This window comes from Colletotrichum siamense (genome assembly GCF_013390195.1).
Source record: "Colletotrichum siamense strain Cg363 chromosome Unknown KSG_Cg363_contig04, whole genome shotgun sequence".
In the NCBI taxonomy this organism is placed as follows: Eukaryota; Fungi; Ascomycota; class Sordariomycetes; order Glomerellales; family Glomerellaceae; genus Colletotrichum; species Colletotrichum siamense.
The window spans coordinates 2,659,759-2,685,129 of NW_023501017.1; the positions used below are offsets into that span (position 1 = coordinate 2,659,759).

Consider the following 25,371-nt stretch of genomic DNA (forward strand, 5'->3'; position numbering starts at 1 on the left):
TTTCGAAATTTCGAGTGAGGAGTGCTCAGATCACGTACAAGATCGAGATTCGCCAGAGAGAAAATTGATGCCCTCTTTGGCGAGATTGGAATTCCTTCCTATGCGAAGGCGAGATCCGAGGGAATGACGGTGCCTGGAAAAAGTAACGATGCGCCTCGAAAATAGAAAGGCCACACTTTAGCAGCAAGAAGCATCAACGGGAGCAGAAACGCAGCCACAGAGAGCAGCAGAGCCGAGCAGAGCAGGGGTGTCTGAGTGAACCGTCCGCCCGGCACTGCAATTTCGTGCAGAAGCCAGCTGAGTGTGTCTGTGGTTCGATCAACCAGAACCATCAGTCTTGTCTTCTCTTCTTCATGTCCGTCCCCGTCAGGCCCCTTTCCATGAACAATTACAGACGATTGTCTAAGACACATGGTCGGAAAGGGCGAGTTTGGTCGTCATAATCCATTCTCCTCCCCTTTCTGGACCGGGGCTTTTGGGGCGTGGTACAACTACATTACACAGGACAAGTTTGCAACTTAGACCCATTTCAACCTGGCCAAGGAATCAAAAGACACGGTCTAGAATCCAAGAAGTAAGTCTTGGTTTTAGGTGCAGTTGCTTCTAACAGTTTCCAAGTAAAAGCGAAAAGAATGCGCGACGTGTCCTCGCAAAGACCAACAACATACAACCATCTGAACGCGCCGTCGTCTCTCTTACAAGACGCGCACACCACAAACACAACCTGCGATAATGCCTGGACCTTGTCCGCCGTCAGCTGGCCCCCAAGCTATTCCCGTAGACCTTGGACTTTTGAGACTTGGACACACACACTGCTGCTACTGCTACTGCTGGTGCTGATGCTGCGAAATGGGTGGCCGGCCGTCCAAGCACACCAGCTTGACGCTGGGGTGTGACTCTAACAATCAGCTGCCCATGGCTTGAGGGTACAACTGGCTGGGGACTCCTTTTTTAGGGAGTGGACGGTCCAAGGACATGAGGGATAACCACCATTGGTCCTCTCGCCGCAGCCAGAGGCTGTCACCACCTGGCAACGGACCCCCCAGCCCACACGCCCCTTCTGCATCTGCGATTCCCGTCGGCGGCGCTCTTTGTTCGGCTTTCGCTGTCGCCGACGCCGCTGCTGCTGCTGCTGATGATGATGATGGTGCTGCTGCAATGGCGACCGGTTGGTTGCCTTGTGGTTTGGGTTTCTGCGCGGTGGTGCTGCAGCCTGGCTTGGGCCTTCAACCACACATGTTCGCCTTTCTTCGCCTTCATTGCCAGAGAAGTGCAGGCCAAGCAGCTGCAGCACTGCAGCACTTGCGTACAGGGCGCGCGACCTTGGTTTGACGTATCCGTGTTGCTGATGTTGTCGGTTGATCGATTGTCATCGACAGGTGAGGGAAGGTAGGTACCAACCATGGTACTTGGGGCGGATCACTCAGCGTGGAGGCGGCAAGACTCACACTCGTGGCCGGTAAGGTACTCCTCAGATACCTCCCCATCCTGGCCCTTCCTTGGGTTGCATCCGTCCGGTACCGTGGGTACCTCCTCCCCGGCCGCCGTCTCTGAAAGGTGCCCACCCCAGGTCTCCCACGTCTGCAAGGTCGCTCAATGTACCCCAAGTATCTGCGCGGTATCTGCCCTCCTCTACCACTAAGTATGGGCAAGCACAGAGTAGTAGACTCATGGCTCATTGTCAGTCTGTCACTCGTTGTTCTCCCCCAATCGCCCATCCCACGCCGTATCCGTCGCCGTTCCCTTTACTTTAGCCCTGGTTGTCGCCCTTCCTCGCGCACCCTTTCCCTTCCTTTTCCTTCTTCTTCAACACAAATCCAACAATACGAAGAATCACACAACCATACTGACGAGATTCTCTTGTCACAGTCAAGATAATCGCAACAGCTCTGCCAGCCTTGATCTGCCAAAAGTCACTAGCCGGACCGTCGACCGCTTTGCCTACCCGCAAAGTTCCACACTTGCTTTCGCATCCCTTCCGCTTCTAGCAGTACGTCAACAATAACCCTACCACAACCCGTCATCCCCCTGGTGACTCAACACCACCGCCAAAATATCACCATATTTTGTGTGTTGCGTGTGCACCTGCCGCCTCTCCCTACTCAGACACCAACACTGGTCATCTGCCTCGTTACTGACTTGTCCTAGACACGTCTAGAAGCATCAGACACGTCTAAACGACATCATGGCGACCATGGCAGCTGCTGCTCGCGATTTCAACCAGGCCTCCGACATGAGCCGAGACAACTTAGCTGTTGTAGCGGCTCGGAGTGTCCCTGCGACGACTGTGACACGATCTCAAGCCCTCCCCACCCCTCCCAACTCCATATCTCCCGCCCTGCCGCCTCACGGCCTCAAGGCCCAGCTCCAGAAGGCCAAGCTCGAGCCTATTGACTCCGACCTTGACCTGCACGACGAGCAGGCCCAGCGACAAGCCTCGCGCTCGCCCTCCCACGACACGACAGGCACCATCAGCACATCCCTGCTGGCCAAGCACCATCTCCCCGAGATCCTCCTCAACCACGGCCCCTTGGCCATTCGCCACATCATGGGCTACCTGACAACGTCGGTACCGGGTTTCGCAGGAATCCCCCCGACGAAGGCTCGTCGTCTAGTGGTCGGAGCGTTGGAGGGCCGCGGAGGCGAGGGTGGCGGTGTCGACGGCGACGTGGAGTTTGAGAAGGTGGGCTGGGGACGATGGGACGCCCGACGACGCGGACAGCCTTCGCGGAGCTCGCCTCCTGCAGACTACCGCTCCGGTATCCCCATTAGCAAGAACGGCGGACGCGGCACCGACAGGTCTCGCCTGAACGCTGCCTCTTCCAGCAACGGCGACGAGTCGTTCGTCTTCTCCCACGACGACCGCGACGCCATGATGATGGAATGCGAAGCGGATAAGATGTCCCTGGATGGCTCAGCGTCCGCATCGTGCTCCGAGGCTCCGGACGACGATGACATCATGAACGATGACCCTGAGGACGCTACCGATGACGAGGACTGGGCTGCTGTGGGAGCTGCCGCTCTCCGCGCCGAGTCCTACAACGCTGCCGCTCATTCGGCCGGACGCAGCTTCCTCTCCAACGGTGTATATACTTCTGGAGGACTGCGATCCGTCGCAACCGGCATGGCTCGTTCGCACCAACCTTTGCCCTTCGACTTCTCGGCGCTGGGGGCCACGTCTGACGCGCAAGAGCGTGAGGCGGTGGAGGCTCTCCTGCGACTGGGTTCTGTATAATACCATTTTGCATAGCACGGCGTTGGGGTTGGGAGATGCGCTGTGCGATCGGCCTTTTTTGGCTGATGAGAAAGCGTCTCCCTTTTTTGATTGGGTTCGGAACGGTTGGCTGGGTTGGCTGGGCCAAGCATTCCGTGTCATGATCATGGTGATTGGGCCGGCGTGCTCAACATCTCATCTCACCTCTCTCCATTGACACGGCGACACTATTTTTCTGGGTTCGGCGTCCTGGCATTGGAACGACAAACCACGCCCTCGCGCGAAGGGCAATCAATGTGGCATTGGGCACCACTTTGCATTACGATCACGGCTCTATTGGAGGATACCCCTACATCTGTCTGTCGGCTTTCGACGGATCACGCTTGGCCGGTTGGCCATTGGGACGTTCATCGCGCTCCATCTCTGGTCGAGTGTGCCCTGGCAACCCGATGGCAAGAACCAACGCAGCATGGCACGCGCTTGCAGGCTTCGGTATCTCAGGATCAGCTGCCATGGCACGGAGATCATGGACGGAGTGGGAACGATGACAGGTTGGAAAAGGCTGGCCTGACACCACACACCCACACTTCGTTTCTCTCCCATTCATGCGTATACCTCTTTTTGCACATACCCCACTGTTTTCTTTTTACATCTGCATACCCCCACTTCAACAATCGTGGAGGAACAACACAACACATCTAGGCTGGGCGAGCGTCACCTCGTCAGCCGCCCCATTTACACCCTTCTCATCACCTGTTTAATTACCTGGGGGTTTGAAGAAGGCACTATGGCTACTCGGGCTGTTTCGGCACCGAATGAGAAAAAGAAATATCGACACATACACATGCTGTGTCTTGCGGACTGGAGATGTTGGACCTGAAGTGGTCTTTAGCAACTCTCGCGGAGGACAGGACGCGTAGGAAGAGGGAAACAAAAACCCGGTGATGCTTGGCTCGCTGATATCGTCCATTTCCTGATCGGCTTTGGAGCACTATGTCTTTCGGGGCATGAGGATGAGCAGAGGAGAAAATTCGAAAAGAATTAAACAAAAAATACCTCCCCCTTTTTTGGTGAACGGCGGCTTTGGGGGTTTTCTACGCTTGGGCGGCTAGGTCTAGCTCAAAGAATGGAACTCTTGACTGTTTGGTCCCATTTGATGGTCTATCGTTATCGTGACTCGTGCTACTGTGGGTTGAGATGCGTCTGGGGGATGTGCTATAAAAGCTACTCAGCTGTTTGTCTTCGGAGTTTGCCCAAGAATGGCCGGAGGCCGGAAGGACGGCCTCGAGCCAGTGACATTGTGAGGATGATTCAAAGCATGCTCTTGTAAAGCGTATGGTCACTGACATCAACTGCATTTTGATTGTCTCGACGGCTACCTCTATTATCGATGGTTGATACGCTTGACGATCAACCATGGACGGGAGCAAATAGCAACAGGAAGATGGCAGTTATTGCACTCAGATCATACCATGAGGGGCGCTCTTGATCCCATCGACGATGAACTGAGGCACTGCTGCATCGCAAAAAGCCTGTGGATGCAGGCAGATTGGTTGACAGATTTTATCGGACGGTCTGCGACCTACCCCGACATCTCGCGGGAAGACGTGGACGCGTTGGCGGTATATAAGTGTTCCTCTGCGCGTTGACTGTCAAGTCGAGAGGCACGACCAAGAATGGTAATTCGGCGATCATCTCTTTCTAATGGATGGTGCGATGTGGCAGGCTCATACCCGAGACTATGCAGAGGTCATCAGACGCTCGTCTTGTCATGACGTCGAGAAACTCCTGGGTTGTAAGCAATACGAACAAAGAACCAGAGAGGAGGAGCAGCGGAGGTTGTCTTGAACGAAGGGGGGATCCTTCCACGGCTTAGGTTCTGCTCGGCCCTGGAGTCGTTGGTCTTTGCCAAGTGACGAGCCTTAAGATTGTGCACTACGCAATTTTCCGTCAATGGTCCTCATTGGCAACTTTAGACATGCGAGACGGCAACAGGTTTGTTTTTGTAGTTGGCATGTGTCTGGGCTTTGGCGAGGATATTTAAACGGAGGTTCTGCCGCTGAGACTTGGCTTCTTCAGCAATGTCTCCTTTTGAAGATTTCGCTTTCCTGGTGTGAACAGACTTTCCTGAAGGGATTCCACTTTTGGGGCGGTTTATTATTTGACAGGGCCCTGAGATTCGTTATCAAAGTAGGCGCCGCTGGTATTCGGTTGTTATTCTGTGGACTATACCATGAAAGACGACTGACAACGAGCCTTGCTCAAGGCAGATTGAGTTCAGGGGCTCGGAAGTCTGGTGTTGATGAGAGCGAAGAATATGAAATGAGCTCCGTTAGGGGTCTTGAAGTTCCACTTGAGGAGGTACGGATGTCTACCATTGGGGTTCCTGGCCTAGAAACCCGATTCTGCCGTTGCTTTTAAGCTGGATGACGTCTGGTTTCTTTCACCTGTGCCGCACAGCGCGGACAGTACCGTTCTAGGCAGGGGCAAGCTAGAGGATCAGAGGAAGTCTCGTGTCGATATATTAAGCCGTCTCCTGCCCAGAGACGTAACTCGCTTTAACAATGGGCCATTCGCCTTCCGGAGTTCTTTGGTCTACAACGAGCAGTTGAGTTGTGCCTTTCCCAAAACGTTCTGTCTGGCTTGGGAACGGGAACCTTGCGCGAGCGGTTCCAGGACCGATGGAGTCTTCAACTACGACCATCGTTTGGCTCTGCTGACCTCTGGGGCTTATTCAGAGGATGCATACCATCGTTGAAATCCCTTTTGAAACGAGGGCTGAAGTTTTGTTGGCGTGAAGCACGTGTATCGCAAAAGGCTTATGCTGCTTTGCTGTACTTCAAAAGCAATCAATCATGCCTTGAGACGTGGATTGCATTTGGAGCTCATCATCGGTCGAACCTAGTCGTGGTCTTTTATAGTCGCAGAATTGGGACAATTAGAGTACGGACTCAACTATTAAAGCAAGAAGTTGTTGCTGTTGACGTCTTTCTCGGAAGCAAATGCTAATCTTCGATAGGTGACTAACAGTCTCCATGAAGTGACACGCATGATGTTGGCCAGAAGGAGACTAATCAGGCTTTTCATTCAGAGTCTGTTTCCGAAGGCTGCGAAAGGTGTTCCTCCGGTCTTCGGGTCCTTCTTCTCTATGTCTTTGAGAGTATGTGACGTGTATACAATAGGGACGTAATTGACGTGAAATGGGACCCAGCAAGGCTCAAAGATTTCAGACTTGAGGGAAAGACAAGCTCACAGAAGCCGCCACTGAGACAAAGGAGATGCGGAGATCGGATGGTAAAACTGTTGCCCTGACGTCTCACTTGCAAAGCGGGCTGTAGAAATCAATTTATATCTTGGTATCAATATGTTGCATTATGTCGCTGATTCGCTATGAAGTATAAACATATCATCTACCCTAGACCAAAAACTCGTTGGGCACGTAGAGCGGCATGGAATCCTCCCACAAGCTGTCCGTCAACATGCGCTTGTTAGATCCATCAGCATCCATGACAATGATCTGGCCGTAAGGCTGGAAGGTCTGGTCGTAGATGGCGGCCTCGTCACGGAAGCCGTACATGCCGCTCGAGTACAGGATCTTCCCGTCAGCGGTCCAGACGGCGTGGGCGTCGTTGGCTCCGCTGGAAGTGAGAATCTGCAGGTCCGTCCCGTCGGGGCGGATGGTGGCGACGTCGAAGTTGGTCGAGCTCACCTTGCGGGTGAAGACGAGGCGCTCGCCGTCGGGCGACCAGAAGGGCAAGTTGTCCGTGGCGTTGGTCAGGCTGCGGACTTCGCGGGTCTCGAGGTCGAGGATGCGGATGCCGTAGCGGAGACCCCACTCGCGGAAGGCGACGTAGCGCCCGTCGGGGGAGTAGCTGGGGAAACCGGAGTGGACGGTGCCGTCGGTCAAAGCCTCGTAGTAGCTTCCGTTGGAGGTGGCACGGTAGACGCGGGCCTTACCGGTGGCGCGGGACTGGAACCAGGAGCCAAGGCCAAAGACAACCCACTCTCCGTCAGCAGACCAGGCAGGCTGGAAGGCTCCGGCGAGACCCTTCGCGACGAGGGCGGAGTCGAGCTCGCCGGTGGAGTAGGAGTCGAAGACGAGCTTGAGATCGCTTCCGTCGGGGTTCATGGAGACGATGGAGGAGTTGCCGAGCTGCTTCTGTGTGATGACGAGACGGCCCTGGAGAGAAAGCTGGGGGAAGACGTCTGTGGATCGGTACTCCCAGTCCTCATCCCAGCTGTAAAGGGGCTTCTCCTGAGCGCGCGCGGTGAAGCCGACCTTCTCGTAGACTACGAACTTTCCATCAGGGGACCAGGCCGGGGAGCGGATGGCAGCCTTGACGGCGGCAGTCGCACCGGAAGTGTAGTTGTAGCCCTCGTTATCATTGCCCTTGATCAAGTACGCGATGTTATCGGTGGCATCTGTTTCCCCAGACAACCACTGGGGGAACATCTTCAGGCCAGAGCCAGAGGCATGCTCAACACGATCAGTTCCAGTCTCAAAGTCCACGGAGACGATCGCGGAGGTGACAGCGGCGACAGACTCGGGGCGGTGCGCGTTCCATGTGTCCTCGACAGTGATCTCGTAGTATACCACGCGCTTGCCATCCGTAGACCACTTCGGGGAGCCGAGGCAGTATCCGGACTTTGTCGCAACTTCGCGGAAGCCAGTGCCGTCAGGGCGGATGGCGTAGACGGAGAGCTCCTGCGTGTGTTCCCAACCGGTTCCGTTGCCGTGACCACGCCATGCCGTGTTGCGGTCTGAGGCGAAGGCGATCCATTCGCCGTCAGGAGACCAGCTGGGGCGGAAGTATCCATCCGGCAACAACGGGTCGCCGGCGATCTCGGCGGTGTTGGTGAGGTTACGCCTCTCCCCGGTGGCCAGGTCCTGGACCCAGATGTTGGTCTTGTAGCCGTTCTCGGTCGAGACGAAGGCGAGCTGGGTTCCATCGGGAGAGAGAGCGCCGGCATCCTCGACAGACGGCGTGGCGATGAGCTTCTCTAAGTCCGAGCAGGTTCCGTTGGCCGCGGCAGAGACGCGGCACCTGTACAGGTCAGAGTTGCCGTCGCCGTTGCGCTCCGTGGTGAAGACGACCCATTGACCGTCCGGCGAGAAGGAGGCGTGGTACTCGAAGGAGGAGCTGTTTCCGAGGAGCTTCCGCTCGTTCGTGCCGTCCGCGTTGGCGATGTAGAGTTCAGACGAAGAGGGGCCGATGCGGTTCATGAGGAGAACGCCCTTCTTGCCGTCTGCGGCCGGGAGACCACGAGCGGAGTGGGCTTGCGGGAGGGCCGCAGAGTTGAAGTCTGCCCGCATCTGGTGGACATGGCGGGCAAAGGTCGAGCCTGTGGCGAGGCCAAGGACAGAGTAAAGGAGTGAGGACCGCATCTTCGGGCAACCTCGAGGAAGAAACGAACGAGAGGAGAAAGGCTGGGTGGCGAGTAGGAGAAGAGGAGATCTATGAGGCCGCTACATGTTGTCGTCTTATATGTATTGCGCTCTGCACAGCCTGCCTGCATTCGCCATCGAGCGCATTTGGAGATTCAACGCCGAAGTTCGACATTGACGAATTCTTAATCGACCAGGGGTCCAGGGGATCGGCACCGAGCCCAGATCAGTGCGAGTTCATTGGTGTCCATCGAGACTACAACGCTTCCTTCCCGCACAATTGCCGTTTTCCGCCTGCGGAGGGCGATTAAGGTCTTGGCAGCGTGGGAGGCAAGGGTCGTGGCAAGAGCTTGTTTAGACAGTTGGCTCCGAAAAGAGGTTGAAGAGGTTGTAGCGAAGCTTCCTCAGCGCGATGCTATTCGATCGCATCTGCCCCACTCACGGGCCTCGGATAGCTCCCGCCTGCAAGTGCCTGGAGTGGAGGACCCGAGCCTATGGAGAGGTTCCCATCCTCCTGCTTGATTAAACGGACGCATGAGGAAGGGGCCCAATAGTGATTTTGTGATTTTGCATCACCTGCGTTCTTTGGAAGAGTACCGAAGTCCGATGAAGAAAATAAGTAGGAGGCCTGCAAAGAAAAAAAAGTCATGCAACGGTGCGGGGGTGATGCGAACACCAACCGGGGGTTTTCGTGTACGGCACCTTTGATGGAGTGATGTTGAAGTTGACTTGTCTTATCAATCAGTTTCTTTTCTGCAAGAACGATCTAACTTGATCCACCCCTGTCTCGAGCGAGAGGTTTCCTACTGAGTACGGCGTATTCATGCCGGCCGAATCGGCGGCGAGAGTTTCCACCTTGAGAAGCTCGGCCTCGGTCGAAGACCAGCAGTCGGGTTGTCAAATTTCATGGCCCCGTAGTGTGCAATTCTTTTTGATAATATTTTGTGGCAGTTTACCACCTATTGGAATACCATCTAGGTCTACGGCAAGTCAGTCCTCACACGCCAGTGCGTGGTCGACCTCTTCGGCCAATTGATTAAGCGAGGTTGAAAGTTTGATGTGTTCACGTCATCGTTCCAGGAAACAGAACGTCCCCAACCAATAGAGAACTAAGCTTACATAGATAGTCGACATGGAAATCTGTGCAGTCAAGTTATCTCCAAAAACAGAACATTCACAGCTTGATTACTATGCAAAATAGTATCTTGTTTTTCAGCACGTTGGTGATCGCCTGGTTGAGATTTGGGAGGGCAAATGCAATGTTAGCCATATTTACGACAAGGGCAACGGAAGAAAACTGGCGGAGAAGTTCTATAGCATCGACAGCTCCAACGCTGCATTCCACAACCTCATGAAGGACTTTCTCCAGCGTATCGTCAACAAATACTTCTTCGACGACACAGACAACAAAGACAACACAGAAAACACCAAATTGCGCGTCAAGGAGATTGGCGCCGGTATGGGAGTCGTGGCAACATGGTTGGCGCCCCTATTGAAGGAAAAGATTGGCATCTCCAACGTGACGTACTCCTTCACCGACATCGGGCATCGTCCAATCACTCAAGAACATCCGCCAACATCTTCGAAAGGAAGGCGGCATCGTCCTTTTGCTCAAGACAACAGAACTAGACTGCTGCTGGACGGACTTCCTCTTTGAATTTACGGAGAATTGGTGGAGCAGGAAGGACAAGAGGGAACACGCCCTGCAGTGTGAGGTTGAGTGGCACAAGGCCTTGTTCGAGGCCGGCTTTACGATAGTCGAGCAGACCACAGGTAGCTGCGGGGACTCGAGATTTCAGACGCTTTTCATGGCGTCCACGCACCCGAAGGATGCAGCAAAGCCACCCAAGGCTTAGAGAGTTTTGGGAAGCAATGGAACATGTGGTCAGGTAGGAACGGTGGTATATAACTTCATTTTGAATTGCTGGTCATTAACGATTCATTCACTGAAATATCATCAGGACAATGTTACCCGGAATATAACACAATGCATATGTAACTGGCACTCTGTGTATTGTTCCTTCGTCCCAGAACCTGCCCATAGATCTTCCATTCCAAAATCCGTGTTGTTTCCAGTCATTTCGGATAAAGAATCCTCGCAGATGTCCGGGTCCCGATGATGATATATGCCCAGCGGGTTGTCACATTCATGTGGCACTGCTGCTAATCGCAGTAGTCGTGGCCATGCCCTTGGGTGGTACGACTGCTGGGTAAGGGGTGATTGAACCGTCACCCCACGCGTTAAGGGCCCTTCCACCGTCTTCTTCGTATTTAGCAGCCGCTTGAAAGCCAAGATTGAAGTTATCGCCCATATCGATCCCTATGGTGTGCCAGGCGAAGATGCCGTCTGCCAGGTCATTCGTCAAGTACGCATACTTGAGGAAAGGGTCATAAGGCCCCAAGTCACCAACCGTGTTGCCATTGATCGTCTTGTTTTCGGCCAGAATGTAATCATCCACATTTTTGAAGTTGTCCTTATCTGTATTGGTGTTGTAAGGCCAGATTGGGTCAACGGCATCACGTAGCTTCTGCTCGTAATACAGCTGCCCTACGTAGCGCACAAAGGTGTCGTCTGTTGCGAGACCACCAGCTACAGTACCCTTCAAATCGTCAGCATTCTGAAAGAGCAAAGCACCTCTGCAGAGCGCACACAACTCCGAGCGCAACAGGATGAAAACATGGCAAAAGCCATCATCAGTGGACTCACATTGGCAAACGTTGTAGCATTTCCCCATGCCACAATATGTGTATGTGTGGCGCGAGGGTAATAGTGTCCAGGTATAATTAGGTCGAAACTCGCCACACCGTGTTCGTCTGTGATCTGGATGCCTCGTAGAAAGGTGGAGTTGAGACCGCCGAATCCGCTGAAGCCTGCGGGCGAGTCCGCTCCAGAGTAGCCACCCGTTGCATTAGCACCCCAGATGTCGATGAAGAGGGCGGGAACTGGCTTGCAAGTATTGACATCAACGAACTGTATCTCCATGTGCATCGGTATGCCGATCTGGTCTTCGGTGATGTTACTGCGAATGAGCTCGCCCTCGACGTAGTAAGGGCCGATGGTCTCAGCTCGACCCAGTACGCAAGAGGCATTCGAACCAAACAACTCTTCGTAGGATCCGCTCTTGACCATGGACGTCAGATTGTGGTTGAGGGAGTCATAGTAGGATACCTCTGCCTTGTTACGGCGCTGTACGTCAGCTTGGGGCGTGAAGCCCCTTTCTTGCCGTAGGCGCTCCAAGGTCCCGGCGCGTCGTTGGATGGCGCTCTGCCTGACGGATCCCGAGGTATCGGCACAACGACTCATCTTCTCAGCCCCGGCGATCGCTGTTCGCTTATGGAAGGCATGTTTTCGCTCCAAATGGGATATATCTGGGTGGTGGTCGCCCGGGTGTGCAGCGGTGCCGCCGACAAGCAGCACTGTAAAGAGTGTGATAGAAGTCAGAATGCGAACCATGTTGATCTTGGTTTCAGGAAGACTGTTGAAATGGTTGGTTTTGCTCTGATGATGTGGGTAACTGAGCCGACGAGGGCAAGCAGAAGCCATCCTCTTTATACGCATGACAAAGCAATAGAATTGGTTTGCCGCATTTACCTGCTCGATATCTGATTTCCTTCTTCAGTCAACAACCGAATCCATCACGATGTTCTCTTGCTCATGTCAGCGGAAATTTGACGTCCCTGTGACTCCGAGAGAAGGTTGAAATGGCTGAGAATCGTCATCCCCTGTCCTGTACTACATAATCTAAGCTAGGTAGCAAGCTGGCTAGGCCGTGCCGCAAAGACATAAGACCCACCAGAAGATTGCATTGGTAGAAGAAATAGCCCCCTCCCTTGCGACCGGTATACACTATAATAAGATTCAAGTTTTAATCATCAAGAGTGCGTCTTCTCTTCCCGACTTCCTTGAAGTATCTACCTCAAAGTGACGCTACGTAATATAACACACCATATTGGTCAGCTTTCATAATGCGCGGCGTTCTTCTTGATTGAATACCATCTTTGACAGAAGCAATTCCATCTGCAGAACAGTGCTTTTATGTTGCAGCATTCGCGTGCTGTTTCTCCGTACTATCGTAGACTCTCCGCTGCCGCATGTAAGCTGTGCTGGGTAGGTTCTGAACAGCGCTACATAGTAGGCTAGTATGAAATCTACATTCTCAGGACCTGTAACGAACGAGGCCGCTTACGGCAGCGGAGTTTTAGCTGAACGAAAGTGTACGGGGGGCATTTCTGTTAGAAAAGGTTATCCTATAGTCGCGGGGGTGCGTAGACCTGTGATTGGTAAAATAGAACATCTGATTTGAGGCGTAGCGCGCGCTAGGACTGCTAGACCGGGTCTTTACTGTTACTGCGGCGTGCGGTAAGTGGGTTCCTTAATCTTTGCTGTGATGCCGTCCGGAGTTATCATGCTCAATCGGTCAAAGTTCCTGCCGTGCGGACTTAATCCAGTCGTGTAACTGCGTCTGTCGTTCGGACTTATCGCTTTGGGTCACAGTGCACCATGTTGGCAAAGTCATCTGGAAAAAATTCTTTGGTTCACCCAGAAGTTGCCAGTGAAGGTTGGAGTAGTCTCCGGGTCAGTAATGACTCGCGAATGTCTGGTGTAGTGTGCTACGTTTGTTTTTGCTCATTCTTTTTTGGTGGACATTTCGTCCCTCTCAAACATCATAGCTTAGTGTCTGAATCGTTTCTGATATGCTTTCTGAGGAACTGACTATTCCGTCGCTTCTTCAAATTCAAACTGAAAAGCTAACAATGTGGCTGTCCAACTTTGCCTTATGTTTTCCATTCATTTTGGGTGTTCCATGGGAGGATAGTTGCTAGCTAGTGTTCATCCGGTCCGCGTAGGCCTCAAACGCCGGCCTTGGATCGAGCTCTGTCGTACCTGCAAGGGCCACCCGAGTTAAGCGCCGCCAAATCGGCTCAGTCCCATGGGAAACCAACCTGGCGCCACCGATGGCATTACTGACACGGCATGTAAGTCCGCTTCATTTCTTGACGACTGTGGAGTGTCCGTTGCTCCAGCTCTTTCCTCTCACGTCCGTCTCTCTAAAGTTCTAAACGAGTCGGCGAGACCCATCTAGGACATCGTTATGTTCAATTGTAGGCCTGATAGCCGGGTGGATAACTACCTCTTGATTAACTTTAACTATCATCGTCGCTATTTCTATCCTTCTCTCTATCCTTATAATTATCGTCGACATTATTGTTATCGTCGTCGTCGTTATTGTCGGTCTTATTGTCGTTTTCGTCGATTATCCCTATCCATTTTATGATACGGCCAAATTCATGATCAGAAACGGACAAACAAGCTTCGAAGCTTCCTCCTGCCTTGACTTGCCCGTACTTGCGTCAGCAATTTTGAGTTGTAAGACATGCTAATTACTTTCAGAGCTTGCGCAGCGGTAACACGACATCAAGCTCTGACCCTACAGTTTGTGGAATCTTCAGCAGACTATGATTCGACTGAGCCTGCTGCCTGGATGACCAGCGAGGACTTCTAAATAACTGAATTTTGAGGTAAAGAAGTGGGATGAGAGAGGAAATTTGAAGCTGATGAAGGGCGTCATCTAAAGCATGTAGGCTCATGATGATCCTGGCACACACAAACATGACTACCACAGACTACAAATGGCTAAGGGCTTGCTTCAACACAATAGACATAACATGTAATAACGCAGTCAGTACTGAGGTCAGGAATAATTTGGCACGTTAAAAGCTCCTGAGGGGTTGTGTCATTTTGGCACATCAAATCAGTGAGACCACTACAACAGACTGTCATGAGAAACGTTCTGTGCACAACTCCTTAATCGTAAATGACGCTGTCTTTATAGTTTCATCCTTCGCCGTCTAAACTTTACATTACATATTGTGATTTGACCTTTGACTGCGCATCTAATAACCCTCATCTGACTGGTATCATTCTTTGTCAGTGTGACATTGATTCAAGGTTACGACCTGTTCTCATCACACCTTAGTTCCTAATAAATACGAGTAAAACTTCACTACAAGAGTCTTACCATCGAATCGAAAACTCCCAAACCACATTAGAGCCCATCTTGCCCTAGCAGCACGTATCGTGCAGACCCTGTTGCCAGCTGAACGTAGAGCAGGAAGAAGATGAGAGTCATGGCTAAAGTAGCGACCAAAAGCGCCACGCTGGTTCTCAATCGTCGCACCTTTCTCCTTAGGGCCTCAAGCTCGTCTTCTACCGTCTTAACCGGGGGCGGATCATCCGGAATTTGGCGCTCTTCGTCGTTGGTAGATGACGACACTCGTGACTCATCCCGCCGGACTGCTTTGTACTGTCCTCGCTTCGACTTGAAAGAACTCATTTTGGAATGACGATAAAAGGAACCCAAGAGATTAAAAACGAGACACGCTATTGGAAGAATGTTATCGGTAGGAAGAATGTCGTGAAGCCAGGACTGTTGAGATTCTACTGTTGAGGAGGGGTCGGCAAGGATCCTAGCTGGAGGGACGGCATTAAGGTTCGGTCAAGACTTAAGTTGGCCGGTTCGGTCCGATATGCTCGGTGATAAGAGGACTCCCTCGCGCAAAACTCCTGTCACCGTGAGACATCGATTATCTACCAAGAACTGGCCCTGGCGTTTTAAAACTGCTCAGAACTGATTCCCAAGCCGAGGTAGTGAAAAAAGACCTGTGCACTGACTTCCATTCGTGTTCCTTCATCATAGCGTAGTCAGGCGATGTTTTCCTCAAAGGAGTGAGTCGTTTCATAAAACTTAGTTGATATCTAACTCCGAAAACCAAAGGCACGTACAGTCTAAAACATAAAAAATCTACTTGTTCATGAAAAATTCCTCAAAATCCTCATCGGGTAGCGCAGGCTGCTCGTCCACGCCATCCAGCAGGCCCAGATACCAGCTCAAGTCCCTACCGTCCTGCTCACGAACCGCGAATCCGTTGCCCCAGTACCCGAACCGATTCGTCGTGGTGTACTTGAGCTCGTAATCCTCCCACCGCGGGGTGTTGATTGTCTCGAAGAACTGAATTCTCGAGCCAGGCCACATCATCGGCTCGCCGTCGACGGTGCCCTGCTTGAACCACGACCTACAGGGCGAAGTCCACGCCGTGCGCGGGAGGAATTTCCTGCGGTGCTCGACGAAGTCGTTGACCGCCTCCTGCCTGGGGCAGAAGGATGCAACCTCCTCCTCGGACATTTTCTGCAGCAGTTGCATGACGTAGCGGGCAACTGCCTCGGTGATGGGGAGGAAGCTTCCGTGGCCGTAGGGTCCGAAGGGCCCGTTGAAGACTTGGCTCAGTGTTAGCCAGCAGATTCCTTCGATTGGAGGATTTTGAGGTTGCTTACTGATGTAGTTAGGCATGTTTGCCACTGTCAAAGACAGATATGTGTTTGGCGTCTCCTTCCAGTACTCGCTGAGACTGACGCCGTTGCGGCCGATGGTGGGATAATGCGGGCGCCAGCTGACGTCGAACCCGGTGGCGCAGACGATGATGTCGAACTCGTGCTCGGTGCCGTCTGCTGTCTTAATGCCCTTGGGTGTGATTTCCTGGATACTTGATGACACGACGTTCACGTTCTCTTTGCAGAGCGCCTCGAGGTAGCCGTTACCGGGCGTCGGTCTGCGGCAGCCGACGGCGAAGTCTTTGGGGATGATGAGGTCTTGAAGATCAGGTCTGGGCGCAAGCTTGGAGCGCATGTCCTTCTCCGCGAACTGGACGACAAGATGGTGAGCGGAGGTGTTCTAAGGGGACGAGCAAAGTGGGTTCACTTACATCTCTGGCATCTTGTTGCTCTTTTGACCCGTTGAGGATGAAACGGAAGCGGGAGTTGAGTTCTGACTCGATCTTCTTCCTGTACGCCAGGTACTTCTTGGGGTCGTTGCGGAGGATCTCGTGTTGCTCCTCGCTGTCTGCAAGCAAGCGAGTCAGCTCCGTTAGACTCGAGTTGCGCGGACGAACCACTTACACTTAAAGTTGCTGCCATTCTTTCCGGCAAACCGTTGGCCAAAGCCACCGACAACCCATGAAGAGCTACGAATGAAACAGCTCAAGCTGCCAACGACTATGCACAATCAGCACCTGGATTTGTTCACAGAAGGAAGGTAACTTACTGGGCTGGATGTTGGGAACGATTTGAACCGCAGAAGAACCGGAGCCGATGACGCCGACGCGCTTCCCCTCGAGGGAGATGCTGTTGTCCCAGTTGGCGCTGTGAAGCATCTTTCCCTTGAAGGTTTCCCTGCCCTTGATGGCGGGCCATTTCCACTTGCTGAGAGCATTTGGTCAGACCACGATCGACCGTGAGAAAGTTGACGAGACTTACTTCAAAACACCGCTCGCATTGACAAAGATGTCGGCAGTATCTTCAATGACGGTGCCATCCTGCTGCTCGACACGAATGTTCCACTTTTGCGTGGGTTCGTCCCAGAAAGCACCGACAACTCTGTGGTTGAGGCGGATGTACTTATTCAAATCATACTTTTCCGCGACATCCTTGAAGTACTGAAGAATCTCAGGGGCACTCGAGTAACTTTGTGTACCTCGTCAGCAGAAACGCTCCCCTGGTCCGGATTACTCTAATCTCTTTACTCACAATTGCGTCCACTCAGGCGAAGGCGCCCAGGAGAACTGGTAATTGACCGAGGGAATGTCACATCCACAGCCCGGGTAGCGGTTCTCGTACCACGTTCCGCCGATAGACGGGTTCTTCTCGTAACACACAAGCTCGAGATCGAGAGTGTTGCATGTGCTGACCTCATGCGCGAGGTTGAGAGCGCTCGCGCCGCCGCCGAGACAGACGATGCGGAGCTTCCGGCCGCTGCGGCTCGGCTTCTCCAAGATCTTGTACTCGGGCTTTACCGGGGCGGGGAGAGAACCCATGTTTGCGCTTATCAACTCCGGGGGGTTGAACAGGGGGCGGAGAAGAGTTGGTCAGGGGTATTGGTCTGGGTTGTTGTTGTGAGTGAGTTGTGACTTATGAAAAGAAAGAAGCTGCTGCGACTGCCTCAGAAGCGATAACATGTTATCTTTCGGGAAGATCATTCTTATATGGCAACTTGAGACTTTGGTAACACGATTGGCGATCCGTCGTACCCCGCGAGTGCGGCGTTAATTCGCGTCCTCATGCTGAGCCTGCGGAGCTCCGCTCAAGACAAGCGCGTGATGGTTGAAGAGCCATCTCCACTTATTGCGATGGTTGTCCCCTTTCACCCGCGGCCTTCACTCCGCCGCCACCTCCGCCTCCGCCTCCACCGCAGTCAGCGCAGGAATACCTCGAATATCTGCCGCGGAAAGTGTGTTGGCTCGCACTGTATTATCGGCAATCAGGGTGGAGCAGAGGAGACGGACCAATCTCGAGGTGGTGCTGGGGACCATTCGGAGGCGACTTAGTAAGAGCAATCCTGGGGAACCGATAGCGATAACCTTGAGAAGTTGTGTAATTCGGATTGGTTTAGAGGAAGCGGGACTAGTCCTTGTAATTGACGACAATCGGTCACGATATACGCGTTCCAGGACATAGGAATCAACAGATTGAATCAGATTTCCTGGTAGAATGCTTGTTAGGAACATCAAAGGCATATACACAGCTTGATGGCAAAATGTCTCATGAATTTGATCAATTTATCTTCAGAAAGACGAAGAGCTATCCAGCACAACGAAAGAGAGAATCCGTTTTCAGCCCATATCCTCCCGTCTCCGCTTTCTGCTCTTCCCCTGTCCATCTCTTTGATCAACCCATTCAAGCAGCCGGGGTCCAGGGGTATCCAGGCAAGTACTTCTCGCCATAGCTGAAGGGGCAGTAGACCGCGGGGCAGTTGCACTCCTCGTCCTTGGGGATTGCACTGCACTTGACGGGGAAAACCTCCGAGTTCGGGAAGCAGCAGCAGCACTGCTTCTGCGTCTCCGGCTCGTGCGGGCACAGCTGCAGGGTGCAGATGGGGTCCTCGGCGCCGCCCTGTGCCTCCGGAACCTTGCAGTTGTACCCGGGGCGGCTGCTGTCGCAGCAGCAGAGGTTCGCGGCGGGGCGCGGGGCGTCGCGGACGTCGATGTCGGCCGGGGAAGCGGCTGTGGGGCCGGCGTTGAGGAGGAGGACCAGGGTGGCGGTCGTGATGTTGGCGATGGAGAATCTCATTTTGGTGGTTTTGAGGTGGGTGTTTGCCTGGGAGGAGACTTGGAGTGATAATATGGATTATGTATTAGGACTTAAGGGGATGTTTTGTGTGGAGTTTGCTTGTGTCTTGTGTGATGAGAAAGAAAGAGGCCCTCGAGGTTTGGTTCCCTTTGATGGTTTATATATCCCCGCGGTCACACACAACAACACACAGCGCAGTTGGTTTCGACCAGCAATTCTTGTTGCTCTGTGTCGTTCAAAGGTAACAAGTCAACGATGACAACATCGCCAAGCATGACCATAGATCATTCGGGATGCGTAGTATCCTACCTTACCCTCGACGGAGCAGCACACACCGAGCGTAAGACAGAGTGAGCACCTCTACTTGCAAGCTTGCAGCTTAGTAGCAAACCGTTGTGGTAAGTTATGTCTCGAAAAGACTAAAATAACATTGCCCAGACGAACAAGTCTGTCGATCAGCGCCCGGTATGGACTCCAACTCGCTCCCTGCAAAACCTAAAGGATCGGGTCGTTAGCGCTTCGAGTTTTTCTCTTTACCTTACCCCTTACGACCGTTCCGCCTCTGGGATCTCAAGTGACAGGCGAATCGGCGTCTTTCCACTCTTCGCGTCTGATGTATCGTATCGTTGAAGATGTAACCGAACGAGGAAATTCGGGGTAGGGCTGCTTACAACTTCGCCCCGGTGGGCGGTGGCCATCGCACCGTTTGCTTGGCAGTTGGGTCAACGAGCTGTGACTTCAAGGTCATACTCTGGGGACATGCTAATGAAGGATTAACATTGGGTGAATTCATCTTGAGCTCGGCTTCCAAGTGGAGTGATTCCTCGGAAAAAGGGCCGACCACAGGGCTGACTTGTCACTTGTGTCACTTGTCGGAGTCCTCGGGCCGGTGAAATGTCAGCTCTGGAATGTTTGAAGGGATGAGAAAGACAAGCAGGACCCAATAGGTATAGACGTCTCACGGCGCCCGTGTTCTGCCAAGAAGCGTCATGAGGTTTGCTGAATGAGGTTTGTGTTACGATGGCTTGGAGTCCAGGCCAGCTTCGGCGACTTTGGGATCGTTTGTTGCCGGTTGACATCGGACTCTAGGAGGTCAACCTGCTTCTGCTCCTCGCATGCTAGTAGCATTCCCCAGATGCATCCTCAAGCCAGATCATCGTGCCAATCTTCGACGTCTGAACATGGTCAGCAAGATGGTAGCAGATCTAGACAACGGTGTGCTCCTCATTCATGCTAGTCTGCCAAAGAAGCTTGATTCCAAAGACCAGATGAGCTATTTTAATCTGCGATTTGGACGAATTCATCTCCATCTATAAATATAGACCCCAAGGGACGTGGAACAGACGGGTGCGGTCCGACGGCAGGCGTCCTGGGCAGACGTTGCCGATGACGCCCCATCCCCGGATCCGGCACTCTGCGGACCTCGACGGCGGGTTAGACGAGAGACCGGGCTAAACACCATTTATAGCACAGCGACGTGACATTCACGGGTTCGTGAGGAAAGACCACCGGCCATGGTAAGAGAAAAAGAGAAGAGCCGTGGCGAGATGATGGAGGCGGCGAAAACGTATAATGACTTCACATTTGGATGGTGGCCCGGTTCTATCGTGAGTCTCGGGAGCGTCCGCGGCTTCCGGCTTACGACACCACGAGCTTCGAGCCTCGAACTTTCTCCCGGAACATTTGTGAGACAACCAGATATGACAGGGCCAGCCGAGTAGAGGACAGCAAAGGCTAATAGTGCGGACTGTCTTGAAAAGGCCGATGTCAACCGAGATGTTCTTGATCAACCATCACAATAGGTACCATCTTCACCCTGCCAAGGACCCTACACGAGGCTGGCCCACCTCAATCAAGTATGTAGTTGAGACAATCTCATCACGTTGGTAGAGCAAGGTGGAATGAAGTCACCGTGAGAACGTCATGTCAGAGGTGCAATAAGCATTTTTCATTCGACCCTCAATCGAGCCAAGGAGACTACATAATGGCGAAGCAACATGACTTGTTTTCATGATCTCATTCCCGTTCCAATATCCGTCCGTTATAATCCGCGACCGTTTGAAAAAAAGTGTTTCCGCACCAAGATGTTGGTTGTTTTTGCTTTGCTCGCAAAGCCCTCCCGAATGTAAAAAGCTTCTTTCGCTCCCCTTCGTTGACGTGATAGATGAAATAAATCAAAAGACGTGTTTTTTGAGGGGTTTCCGGTGACCATCAGCTGGCACCGGGGGTGATAAACCACCACAATCCATCTGCGTTTTGGGGACTGCGCATCAATCCTCTTCCCCTTTCAACTTCCGACCGACCAGGGTATGTAACGTAACAAAGAGGTGTGGGCTTCGACAGGTGGGAGGTATTTTGCCAGAAGCGCTTTGTAGGCAATGTAAAAAAAGAATGCAGTAGAATAGAATACGAACCAAGGTTGAACCGATCACTTTGCCCTTTCCTTTTGGAAGAAAACTTTTCACAAACACGCTTGTAGACAACTGTTGGTACACGCACCCAGCTTGGTAGTGACTGGGGCCTCGCTTCTTCAGCACCGGCTCATGTTGAGTTGCGGATCTCAGTTGGGCATGCGCAAGACAGGGTACAGCGGCGCTGCTGGGGCGGGCTTGGCATCGACCTCCATAGGCTCAGGAGACTTGAGACGGCTGGCCTCCGGGGAGCGAGCCTCCTCGGCGAAGTCCTTGCGGTCGATACGCTCGCGGATGTACTCGCGCAGAGCCTCGATGGTTCGCATGTTCTCGAGCCATTGGTCGTACTTCTCCTCGCGGTCACGAGCACCCTCGCTCATGTCGGAATCGGAAGAGGCGGACGGAGAACCGATGGAGGAGGCGACAGACTCGGCCTTGGGAGTGGAGAAGCCGGAGGAGTCCTCCCTGATGATGGGGGATCTCGGTGACGACGGGTTGGCACGCTGGAGCATGCCGCCCGAGTAGCGTCTGCGCTCGTTGCTGTCGAAGCTGGGTCCGAGAGTAGAGGTCGTGGATTGACCGGGGAAGACGGAGCTGACAGCAGGGAGGTTGGGGTACATGACTGAGGATGCGGTCGAGGAGTGTCTTGATTGAGGAGACATGCCGGAAGAAGAGGGGCTGGGCGAGTGACCAGAGGTGTATGACATGGTGCTTGAGGGGGGAGTGACGGCGGGCGTTCCAGTGGAGGAGATTGCGGTGAGCGGCGACGCCATGTGAGCAGCGGAGACGGCATCGTAGCCGCCGTTGGAGACTGGAATGCCGGCGGCGGAGCCTCTGTGGCCGCCAGGAGGCGAGGGGCTGTTGCGGAGATCGAACGTGTTCTGGCCGTGGATGTGGATTCCTTGTGTGGCCTGGTTCGCGTTTTCGTAGACAGTGCTCTGCATTTGCTCCAGGATCTGATCGATCTGGATCAGATCGTTCTTGGTGCGGGCGTTGGGCATGGGCGGCAGGTAGTACTGCTGGGTCAGAGGGCCAGGACCAGAGGGGGCACCACCGACGTGCTGGTGGTGCTGTACGTGCTGCGGGGGAGGAGCCGCCATGTAGTCGGAGCCAGGCATGGGACCGGCGTGGAGGCCGAGGGCACCGTGGAGGGGGAGAAGGGATCGGCCTACTTGTTGGTAGGAAGTAGGGTCGACCTGGCGGCGCTTGGCGTGTGCAAAGAAGTCGTCGACCATGTCGAAAGCGCGCTTCCGGTTGTCGTAGCCGCCATGGTGGCCGATGTACTCAGTTCGGGGAGGGTTCAAGGGTTGTTGGTTGAAGTACAGTCCATAGTTTGTAGATGGTTGGGGAGCATAGTAGCTAGCATGCCCAGCCTGGTGTGCGAAGGCGGCCGAGTTAGTCCTCATGTGGCCATTATGATCATAGTAGCTAGAAGAAGCTGGAGGCACATTAGCCTCTGGTTGGGAGAAAACGAGAGGACATTGGATGCGCAAACTGAGCTGTACATACCTTTGCCAGGCTGCGCCCGATAGCCGTTCATCCCCTGGTCCTGAGGTGATCGGCCGACGAGCACCGAGTCATCGGCGTGGGTCTGGGAGTGTGAGCGACGTGCGATTCCCCTGAGGTTGGAGGCTATTTACCTTGACGTGCTTCTTCAAGTCCTGAGGGCGCTTGAAAGACTTGCCACAGAACTCACACTTGTGAGGCTTGAGCGGTACGTGGACGCGGATGTGAGAGGTGATGTGGTCACGCTTCACGGTGGTTGTCCTGCAGGAGTTCCATTGGCAGGTCAGGTTGAGGTTGTTGGTGCTCTTGCGGCCGACATGGCGCTCGCAGATGTGCTCCTGTTGAGTTTGTTAGTCATGAGATCCTCATGTTGAGTTCTTAAACTAGTGCGACTTACGTAGAGAGCCTCAGGCGTAACGAACTTTAGGTTGCAGCTGTTCCACTTGCAGATGAGGTTGTCGTCGGCGCTGGTGCTGCCCGCGCTCTGGGAAGTGTTGCTAGTGGCTGTCGAGGGAGCAGGAGTGCTGCTCTTGGGGGAGTTGCTCCCCGAAGACTCGTGTTCTTGCTTGGTGGACATGATGTGTGAGTTGACCGAGCTAGCTCGGTGAGGAAGTCCGGAAGATTAGGTTCGGCCGGGACCCGTTTGGTTGGGACACCGAAAACAAGGTGCGTGGGCGTGGGATGCTGTGTAAGTGAGAGTGGAGTCGAAGTCTGGGCTAAGGCAGGTGGAGGGGCCGATTGCCGAGAACAGGCGAGAAGATACTTGGGATCGATCAAGCAGCTGCAAATGGGAAAAAAGAGTCGGTCAGCGATGCTTTATGTTTTTTGCTGACGGTCAAAAGACCAAGAGTTGCTTTCGAGGGGAATTAATCAGACTGATCTGGGGGCATGGACAGACGGCTTCTCTCTTTATTCATGAATCACATTTCCTCTCCGCTCTTCCTACCCTCCCAAGAGCCTTGGCGAGTCTTGGCAAAGTCTTGGCGACCGGGGGCTTGTGAGACCAGCTGACTTGTGATTGGACGGTGGTGGCGAGGGCTTCCGAGCTGATGTCGCGGAAGATGGGGGGAGACAAGGGAGCTTTATGCTGCGTCCGAGTGTCCGACAATTGGCACAGTACGCGGGCCTGGCTGATACTAACTTCGACGCTGCAGAAATGGCGTTGAGGGTGGTAGATGAGGCTGCTGCCACAGTCGCCAGCTCTGTTTCGACACAGTCGGCGCACGCTGACTCCGCAAGTCACTCGCCAACACCGCAACATCCGGGCGCATACGATGCCAAGACTTTTGGCTGTCTTGGGAGTCTTGGCAAATCTCCATTTTTCACTCTTCTCCCTTCGCCGAGATCTTGGCATTCGTCCTTGGCGCGCATTGCTTCATCCTGCGAGCACCCGTTTACCATTCGTGTTGGTCAATAGCTCGCCATCAGCTGATGACCGCAAGCGCGGCGTTTGGTTTCTTCATTTACGCGGCGGCCGTTGTGGTTTCCCATGCTTCCGTGTCGCTACCGTTGAGGGTAGAGTCGTCATGGCCACGGCCACGGTTCTTGGTCGCGTTGATCGGCAGCAGGATCCATCATGGTCGAAGCTTTTTTGGCAGTGATTATTTCTGTTTGTGTCGTCTGAAATTCAAAAGAGGCCTGCGACCGTCTCAGATGGAGAGATGCTGTTTCCAGCCAAGTACGGCGCACTGGAGCCGAGTATTTTTGGGGCCCTTGGGTGTGACCACCCGGGACAGGACCACCCCCAAGAAACAGAGGCACGGGTATCGAGTACATGCCTCCAGGTACTGCCGCACAGCTGATGTCACTGCCACCAGAGCATCCTTCCGTCGTACCCAAGTACACTCTGCCCAGGGCACACTCAGTGGAAAGATAGGACGACTGACAGGAGGCTTGGGGGGCAACATGGGAGTGCCAGCACGATTGACAGGGAAGGGGCCGATGAGGAGGGGGAGGGATAAGCGTGACAAGCCTTCCTTCCCAAGAAACCCAAGAAGCACCAAGAACACCAAGAGAATGCTCAAAACACGGGGCCTCCGGGCGCACGGCGCTAGCATCTGTTAAACGCATAGTCTTCATAAGGTGCCCCGTAACTCCATAATAACGTAATCGTGGTGGGACCACCGCGAACGGGATGCAGCTGCAGCCAGCCCGTCATCGGTCTTCACAGTGAGTGATGGACGGGACACCTCACGCCGGGCTGCCAATGTGCTTAACCGAGCAGCCCTTCCGTTCCCCACCTCCCCTTTTCGACTCAACCTCCTCGATAAGCAGGGTTAGCTGGGCCTGCTGTGGACAGGTGACTTTCGGTTTCTGGCAAGCCAAGTGCGAGAAAAGAAGCTTTCCGCTCCTCTCTTCTTGGCCTCTCCGCCGCAGCCAAGACCGCCAAGCTCTTAGCGCCAAGGGCTACGCGCAAGCCAAAAGACTCTCGCCTGTTGTGCCCCCTCTTCTTTACCTCATGGCGATACTGTCGTCTGTTGGAATTGGTCCAGCAGAGGCCGTTGAACCGGCTCGTCCTGAGAGTGTTGCGCAATACCGCCAGTTGTGGCCCACGCAAGGAAGCCGATGTCCCGGCTGTTTTTATCGCCTTTATTTTACGTGCATTCGGTGTGAGATGGGTGGACTCTGCCAAGACCACAGGCAGCCTTGTTGAGTGCGAGATTGAGACTGAGGTGGTGGTGGTGCGCAGCACTCGGGGTCCGACGATGTACCTCACACTCCAGGAAACACTGCC

At 53.7% G+C, this 25,371-nt stretch overlaps 7 protein-coding genes across 7 annotated transcripts; 1 reads left to right on the forward strand and 6 right to left on the reverse strand.

Moving 5' to 3' along the window:
- Positions 1-2,185: 2,185 nt before the first annotated feature.
- Positions 2,186-3,235, forward strand: CGCS363_v006648 (Protein STB3-like protein; the record flags this gene model as incomplete). Its single annotated transcript, XM_036638497.1, has 1 exon — positions 2,186-3,235. One exon carries the CDS (start codon positions 2,186-2,188, stop codon positions 3,233-3,235), a length of 1,050 nt encoding a protein of 349 aa, XP_036495566.1.
- A 3,394-nt stretch (positions 3,236-6,629) lies between these two features.
- tolB (Tol-Pal system protein TolB) lies at positions 6,630-8,600 on the reverse strand (the record flags this gene model as incomplete). The annotated part of the gene is made up of 1 exon (XM_036638498.1): positions 6,630-8,600. The coding sequence occupies one exon, from the start codon at positions 8,598-8,600 to the stop codon at positions 6,630-6,632; it is 1,971 nt and encodes a 656-aa protein (XP_036495567.1).
- Positions 8,601-10,747: 2,147 nt separating this feature from the next.
- On the reverse strand, positions 10,748-12,054 carry CGCS363_v006650 (uncharacterized protein; the record flags this gene model as incomplete). Its single annotated transcript, XM_036638499.1, has 2 exons — positions 10,748-11,200; positions 11,308-12,054. 2 exons carry the CDS (start codon positions 12,052-12,054, stop codon positions 10,748-10,750), a joined length of 1,200 nt encoding a protein of 399 aa, XP_036496438.1.
- A 2,451-nt stretch (positions 12,055-14,505) lies between these two features.
- On the reverse strand, positions 14,506-14,935 carry CGCS363_v006651 (uncharacterized protein; the record flags this gene model as incomplete). Its single annotated transcript, XM_036638500.1, has 2 exons — positions 14,506-14,509; positions 14,688-14,935. The coding sequence occupies 2 exons, from the start codon at positions 14,933-14,935 to the stop codon at positions 14,506-14,508; spliced, it is 252 nt and encodes an 83-aa protein (XP_036496437.1).
- A 468-nt stretch (positions 14,936-15,403) lies between these two features.
- moxY-10 (FAD-binding monooxygenase moxY) lies at positions 15,404-17,468 on the reverse strand (the record flags this gene model as incomplete). Its single annotated transcript, XM_036638501.1, has 7 exons — positions 15,404-15,876; positions 15,934-16,300; positions 16,362-16,498; positions 16,555-16,650; positions 16,700-16,857; positions 16,912-17,118; positions 17,182-17,468. The coding sequence occupies 7 exons, from the start codon at positions 17,466-17,468 to the stop codon at positions 15,404-15,406; spliced, it is 1,725 nt and encodes a 574-aa protein (XP_036496440.1).
- An 859-nt stretch (positions 17,469-18,327) lies between these two features.
- Positions 18,328-18,720, reverse strand: CGCS363_v006653 (uncharacterized protein; the record flags this gene model as incomplete). Its single annotated transcript, XM_036638502.1, has 1 exon — positions 18,328-18,720. One exon carries the CDS (start codon positions 18,718-18,720, stop codon positions 18,328-18,330), a length of 393 nt encoding a protein of 130 aa, XP_036496439.1.
- Positions 18,721-21,280: 2,560 nt separating this feature from the next.
- pacC (pH-response transcription factor pacC/RIM101) lies at positions 21,281-23,214 on the reverse strand (the record flags this gene model as incomplete). The annotated part of the gene is made up of 4 exons (XM_036638503.1): positions 21,281-22,569; positions 22,641-22,722; positions 22,772-22,975; positions 23,035-23,214. 4 exons carry the CDS (start codon positions 23,212-23,214, stop codon positions 21,281-21,283), a joined length of 1,755 nt encoding a protein of 584 aa, XP_036496434.1.
- Between the last annotated feature and the right edge of the window lie 2,157 nt (positions 23,215-25,371).